The 7428-nt window shown below is 41.5% G+C and overlaps 1 protein-coding gene across 1 annotated transcript; it reads right to left on the minus strand.

Moving 5' to 3' along the window:
• Positions 1-213: 213 nt before the first annotated feature.
• On the minus strand, positions 214-2047 carry LOC108597697 (maker16). Its single transcript, XM_017984376.2, has 4 exons — positions 821-2047; positions 660-747; positions 454-593; positions 214-388 (listed from the first exon to the last, which is right to left on the minus strand). The coding sequence occupies exon 1, from the start codon at positions 2036-2038 to the stop codon at positions 1040-1042; it is 999 nt and encodes a 332-aa protein (XP_017839865.1). The 5' UTR covers positions 2039-2047; the 3' UTR covers positions 214-388; positions 454-593; positions 660-747; positions 821-1039.
• Positions 2048-7428: the final 5381 nt, after the last annotated feature.

Below are 7428 nucleotides of genomic sequence, written 5' to 3' on the forward strand. Positions count from 1 at the left end.
CATATATAGTCGCTAGTGTGGGACTAAATAAATCATAGATTTAAGTTAGGGATTTTCTTAAAATAAATAAGCATGTGACATGACGAAACAGAACACAAGACACATACAATAAAAATCATTTAAACATTTATACTTGACAAAACGGAACACGTAGACAAAAAATTATATAAATTTAAAAAAAAGCGAATCTGTGACATTCTTGCTGCTTGCAAGCAAACCGCCTGAACAGAATTATCCTTTATAAAATGTGCGGTTACGGTGAGATACGAACGAGTTGAATTGGTAATAGTGACACTGTCACCGGTGAACGCTCGTCCTCAACACCATGGAAAATTGTTTTAATCTTAGCCACACATATGTCGTATTTCTCTTCAATGAGATCTGTTACCTGTAAATTTGATTTAAGGGGTAAACAAAAATGTTCAAATTTCTAATTTCATCCAAAGCACTTACCTTGAAACGGCTTGGAATTTTGTATTTTGGTACACAAATTTGTAACAAATTACAGAGGCCTTCCTTTTCAATACCACATACAGGCAGATTATCTTTGTAAATCATATAAACGACTGCTGCCGTAATATCATTATGCTTATCTAATATTAAAAAAAAGGGTTTAAGTAAAATAATATATTTAAAATATAAAACAAGAGAATGTATACCTTTAGCAGACGCCGAACACTTAAACAAGTTCTCAATAGATATTTGTCCATCAGAATTGTGGTTCAGCTCATCAGGCTTATTCGGGTTCTGATAGTCGATAGTCATAGGAAGAATCGATTAGAAATCAGCTTTTCGTATAAAAGTATAATGACGATATTACCCGGCCGAGCTAAGTCGATATTTCAAACTGTTGTGTCCCTCAGTGGACCCGTGTAAACTATCGTGGACTCCGCCTGGCTAGCTCATCCTGCTCAGGGGTGGGTCCCTGGGCTGTCACTTTCTTCTATTACACCAAGCTCCAGCATCTTGTCCAACTCTTTGAATATGAGTGCTTGCTCTGCCGGCGACACCGGGTAGTGGCGATCCTTAGTTGGCACTTCTATTCTGCCCAGCACTTCGCAAGCGTTGCCTCCAGCCTTGGTATTCCTAAGCTCTCTACCACTTCGCGGCATCCTTTTCCCAGTACGCTTACTGAGGCTCCGGAGTCCAATAAGCCACTTATGCGTCGTTTGGATACCTTCACGGTCGCATAAGGCCGAGCATCGTCATTGGCCCGCGTTTTTGTTCGGAAGGGATTGGGCCTGGTTGAGGGACGCGGTTCGCCCGTATTTGCTACGCCCCTCTTTGCGTTTCCCGTCCCACAGTTTGGACATTTGGGCGTGACCGTGTCGTCCAATCCACACTTGTAACAAAAGAGGCTACGCTGCTCCTGTTCGCAGGCCATATAGACGTGGCCTGCCCTCTTGCAATTCCAGCAAATTAATGATTGTCTAGGCGCGCTGGTCGTACCTATCTGCACCTCTTCGACCGCCTCGCTCACATTGGCCGTCTCCTCTCTGGTCGGCGACTCTACGAGCTCCGCCAATCGGCCCGGACGCATCTCTTCCCGTTCACGCTGCCTATAGCCCATGTTGTACTTTTTTTGTTCTCCCCCAAATACACGTTCAGTCTCTAGGCAGGAGTCTCTCAAATGATCCTTCGTATACACCTGCATTGGGAAGATTATTTGTCTCAGTGGCTCCTCCAAATTTCTCTTGGCTACTTTGACCATCCAGGCCTCAGAGATTGGGCTGTGTAGCTTAGACCGTAATCTCCACAGTGCCTGGAAGTACGCCTCCAAACTCTCGCCACGCCGTTGTCGCCTCTCTACGATTTCTTGCAGCCGCTCATGGTCCGGCCGACCATCGCCATAGCGCCGGTTTATTGCCTGCCGCAGTTCTTCCCACTGAGCTATATTTTGTGTCCTTATCAACAGCCAATACCATTCTTCGGCCTCGCCCGTGGTCAGCCTGTGGAAGTCTCGCATCCCCTCCGCCCATGGCATGGCATAATGCGCCTGTAGATGCTCTAGGCGAAAGACGAACTCATCGCCTGTCATGCCACCTGGCTCTCCACTAAAGAGTAGTCCTCATTTGTCAAGGGAGACGTAATGGCTACGACTCATGTCGTTCCTGGGCTCCCTTTGCCCAAGTCTCCAGATCGGTGGCGCTCTAGCCAACGTTTCATTTGCCTTTGTTCTACCAGTTCTGGCCGTGCCATGTGCTGTTGGCATGGCGAACTGGTTCGGTACACTGCTGTGCGAACCTGGTCGACTAGCCTCCCTGGATGGCACTGCTTCGGTTAACAATCCGGGTCTGGCCGTCCGAAATGCATTCCTAGGCAACACGGTGTCTTCTGACGAAGTTGGTCCGCTGGTGAGTGGTTGTTGGCGTGGTGTTGCCTGGCGACACTGTCCCAACTGCTCCACCAATTCTGCTAGTCCTAACTTCAATCCTAGCTGAATTTGCTCTGCCACCATTTCCCTCACCTCAACATGTAAGCGTTGCTAGAAGCGTTCTAGCCTACTCTCTAGTTCTAGCTGCTGCCGTGACGTTCCCGCGCCCTCACTAGAGACTGGCCATTCTGCCTGGTCTAGCTGTATTTCTGGGAATGTTGGGAGGAACGTCGTCTCTTGGGCATTTGTCTGCCTTGAGACAGCCCCCCTGGATGTTTCAGGCCCTGGCCCCCTTGCTGAAGCGTCCGGCTCACCGGCCCTCTCTTTTCTCCTAGACTCTTCCATATCCTAATTTAATAAAGTTATACTTCTCACGAGTTCTCTCACAGAGCAATAAAAACACAAAAAAAAATATAAATAACAAAAGTACAACAAATATTCACAAATGGAGGCAAAAAGGGAAGGAAGAGTTACTCCCTCCTTGGGATATAAAATGTTCTCCTATGACATGTTCATCTGACGCTATAAAACATGATTTCCAATTGTCGACTGCTGTGCTCGTCAGCTGCTTGACGAGCAGCAGTGAAGAATTGTTCAAACATAAAAAAAAAAATCTAGACTTTAACTAATTGATTGCTTTCTTCCCATTGCCTCTCATCTATGCTTGATGCTGTCAGTAGGCCTTATTTCATCCCACTGCGCCATCGAAGGACACGCCCGGACGCAACGAAGCTCCTCATGGGCTTGCGGACGCCTGACGTGCCTGAAAAATCTTTTTTTCCATGGCCGAAAGCAATTAATAGTCTTGTCGGATTTTTACAAACACCTATGTTGACTGACTAACACTAAACTCCTAAACTATGTCCAAACCATAACACAAAAAAAAACTTAACTTTCATAGTGTACACATTAACATTGACCAAAGACAATCTGTGAGCGTACACACTTATACATGCACATCTGCCATATAACTATAAACACGAAGGAACTCACTAGCTTATGAACGTGTACTCTATTATGTCTAATCTTTGGTCAATATTAATTACTATGTCTAACTCTACTATATATATCACTATTTATTTATCACAGGTTGTTTGTGTTATGACGGCCTATCCAAGTTTATGCTGCCTCTCAAGCGACAGCTCGTTTATGGGCCGCCTTAGCAGAGGCAACCTTGTCCTAATTTAATTATAGAGGCTGTAGTGCCGACATTTGTTTGGGCGCCATTATTGTTGTGTCCCTCAGTGGACCCGTGTAAACTATCGTGGACTCCGCCTGGCTAGCTCATCCTGCTCAGGGGTGGGTCCCAACCCGTCCACTACACGTAACAATAAACATGTATTTTTTTCTCATTATCACACTACACTCTGCACAATTACCAATAAACTCTACGACAAAACTAAGACTACATAATTATCTATATGAACATGTCCCCTTTAACGGAATCTCCCCTTCTTCCCACCCCTTTTGCCTGTACAATTTCTACTCAAACATTTTCTTTTTTTACGATATTAACATTTATTACTTATATTTATATATATAAAAACTAAAATCTTAATTAATAACGGTGATATTAACTATAAAATAAGAAAATATATAGTATCTATTACTAGGTTAGAATATACTTAATTGCTAGGACAACACTTTACACTTTCCTTTTTTCTTTTCTGATTTCAAATAAAGACAGATTAAAATTTATTGCTAGTTTTCTCTTTTTTTGTTGTATTCTCCTTTACTTGGGCAGACTGAGTTTAGGTTGGAGCAAGCCTGAAGCTTGGCTTTCCGTGACTATTGGCAAAAAGTTGGGCCAGGCGGATCTCATCCACCTGGCTTCTCCCGCCGACCTAGTAACAACACGTTAGTTACGTGTGCACACACAAAAAAAAGCAAAAGTGGGGCTCTGAGCCCACTCACCTGGGGGCCCGATCGATGTCGCCTACAGTAGTCACTTTTTTCCCGCTTTTTTCTCTTTTTTCACTTTTTGCTGCGTCTGCACACTTCAAGGCCTTTTTTTGTACTGATCTCCATCATGGCGGCGCCCTTCCTTTCTCCCAGTCACGCCGGGATCAATGCCCCCGTGACCGCTCTCTCTTCAAACTACGTAAGGGCGCCGCTCAACCACCCTTACCCAGCACTAACTTCCACTCCTCCCTAACAAAAACTAATTATCGGCTTTCCGCCACAGTGGACATAACAAAACACATATATATACACGAGATTCAGATACCGCATTTTATTTTAATAATAAGGCACTTTTATAAATCAAAATAGGAGTTAAAACAAAATGAATGCGCATGGTGAACAATAAATAATAATTAAACTAATTCTTCTAACAAATCTAATGCAGACTTTGTTAAATTTGACTTATATTTGCATGGCAATTTTCTTAGTCTTGTAATAAAGGGATTAAGTCCGTATTCGTTGCAACTCGAGATATTTTCTAGTATGCTGTTTCCTATATATTTTTATATCTTTGTTTCGCGCTTCTGCAGCTTCTTCAGATAATTCTCCAATTGAAACAAGCACAAAATTAATGACATCTGCACCATGGATTAAGACATTGTGCACCGAGGGCGGAAAGTAGTACCAATCATACAGACTTAGTAACTTGCTGGCTGTGTCAAGAGCATATATTCGGAATTTATCAGCATTAATCCTGTACCGTGATGCCATACTTGCAGCAACGTTGAACATTGGATTATAACGCTTTCATCTAAGCCAGTTATTTCAGCTGATATTTCCGAATTGTTGAAAAATTTTCTTACAGTATTTTTCCTTAAATTCAGATTGAATCTTTTTTTTCTTATTGTTAGAGAAAGGGACTGTTTTCCTTCTGCGGTAGAAATTCGCCAACTTTATTCGTCCAATCTATACGCAACGTGCAAATAATATTCGATGAATCGAATATATGAGTGTAATTGTGACAAGCCTAACTCAAAGCAATTCTCTTTAGCCTTCTTTTCCAAGCACTTTTCTATATCATTCATTTCCGTTGGCTTTGCTTTGCAAATGAAACATTTGGCTGAAGATGTGTCGCCATAGTCAATTGCAGGCTGGGTTTAACTTCGATTCTTTTATTGCCAACATAACATGCAGTCTGCTTTAACTAATCAATTGGTTCCTTATAATGCCTTTCTTCGTTTAACGCCAATTGGGCCGTTTCTTTTTGAAATTGGAACCTTATTGGTCTGCAGAACCGTGTAGATGAAGGTCGGAAGTTTTTCCAAATTATTTTATGGCCTTTGGGATCACTTGAATCGGTAATCAGCTGCAATGGTACGTATGACCACTAAGCAAGAAATATACATATGTTGGAATTTTATTTCCAACGACTTCAACGATTTTAGGAAAACACTTTGTGTGATGTGGGCATCCGTCATACCACATGCATTTACGCGTTTGCCGTCGAATTTCAGTAGTATATGTGCAAGTTTCAATGACCAAAGCCCAACATATGACATAAGACCTCTTTGAGCAATTTTGTTGAAAACTCGGAAATGTGTGTTTTTGAGAGTGCCGAGCCATCGGTGAGTTCCAATTGCTAATAATAAGCTGTCGCCAGAGTTTGCACTTTGCTGTTTTACCGTTTTTTATATCCAATCTTATAAAAATATCAAAAAATAATCAAATTCTGACGATTGTGGCAGCTTCTTTCACGATATAATATGTCCCTTTTAGAAAAAAATATCGGATATATAGATATTTTTGATAATTATCACAAAACCCTTAAATGCACGTGCTCAAATGACAAAATTACATTCGTATTAGCGTGGGGTAAGCTTGACAGTTTGTTTGCTCACTTTAACGAAGGCGCCGAAAATACGAGACAGTGTGCCATACGGGTTTTACAAGAGAATATAATTGGCTTATTTAAGTTTAGTGAGAGTGACATTTTTTATTTTTAGTGTACTATCAATATACTTATATTTGGAATTTCAGGCATGTCCTTTTTTCTTTTTTTTTGCTCTCGCATAAGCTTTGACGCAACTTTTTATAATTATTTATTTTGCTTTTGTGGTTAATGGCAGTTCCGGCTAGAGCTGGAGTGCTAAGGCATCCCTTAGCAAGAGCAATTACAAAAACAAATGAGCTATGCCGCGAGTCGCCCTATAGCAAGAGCAATTACAAAACAAAATGGCTGAAGAGCATGGACTTGGGACCTCTGTTAAGATCACATACATACTGTAATATGCACAAGAAACGCTGTATGATGTGATGTATATCAAACGTGATGCAGCAATGAACAGTGTCCGACACCCATAAGGCTATAATTCAAAATTCTTCGTAGTGCGGAGCCATCGATATTCTGACGAAGTAAATTTGAACATGGATAGGGTCGCAGTGCTCGATAATCGACGATAGCCGCGGCGGACTTACATGTTTTTTTGAGAGAAAATTGTTGCTTGTTTTGGCCAAAAGTTTAAGCTAGGAATAAAAGGGTGTTCACATTTTCTAACTTGAACCGGGTTCGCCGTTCGTAAACAAATTGGCCCGCCTTTCGAGAATGCGGAAAGTCAGTTTGATTCACCTGAAATAAAAGTAATGTATTTAATTATATAGAACCTGGCATTTGCCCTCTCGAGATATTGCCATTTAGTTAAAATGGCATCCACTCGAGCGATTCCAAGGCTTGCTCATCCAAAAAATCGAATGAGTCCTGAGAGCTAGTTTCCTTTAATAAATCAATTATTTTCTTCCGACTTACGCTGTCCATAGTTATTACTTTCACATTATTACTTCAAATGGCTTAGCGAGTTAAATGCAATTTTTGGATTGTTCGAAAAGAGCGAAACGTCGAAGGAATGCTGAAATAGCGAAAACGGATATATCTGCAGCTTTCTTACTTCGATCGAACAGCTTGTCTTCAGGGCCAAAGCATTGCCAAGCAAATATTGATGAAGACGTATCACTTTTTGTGAGACAAATTTATTAAAACACCAATACCGGACATTCTGAATACAAACAGAAAGCACTTAACAACAATTTGGACGACTCTACTCTTTTTGTTACGTCATACCACTAAGCAAGAAATATATAGAGGCGTCAAACAACAA

The sequence above is a fragment of the Drosophila busckii genome, chromosome 2R, assembly GCF_011750605.1.
Source record: "Drosophila busckii strain San Diego stock center, stock number 13000-0081.31 chromosome 2R, ASM1175060v1, whole genome shotgun sequence".
NCBI classification, from domain to species: domain Eukaryota; kingdom Metazoa; phylum Arthropoda; class Insecta; order Diptera; family Drosophilidae; genus Drosophila; species Drosophila busckii.

What these genes read in the sequence shown, in the direction of transcription:
- LOC108597697 (XM_017984376.2), bottom strand. Translation starts at nt 2,038, where the DNA reads ATGACAGGCGATGAGTTCGTCTTTCGCCTAGAGCATCTACAGGCGCAT.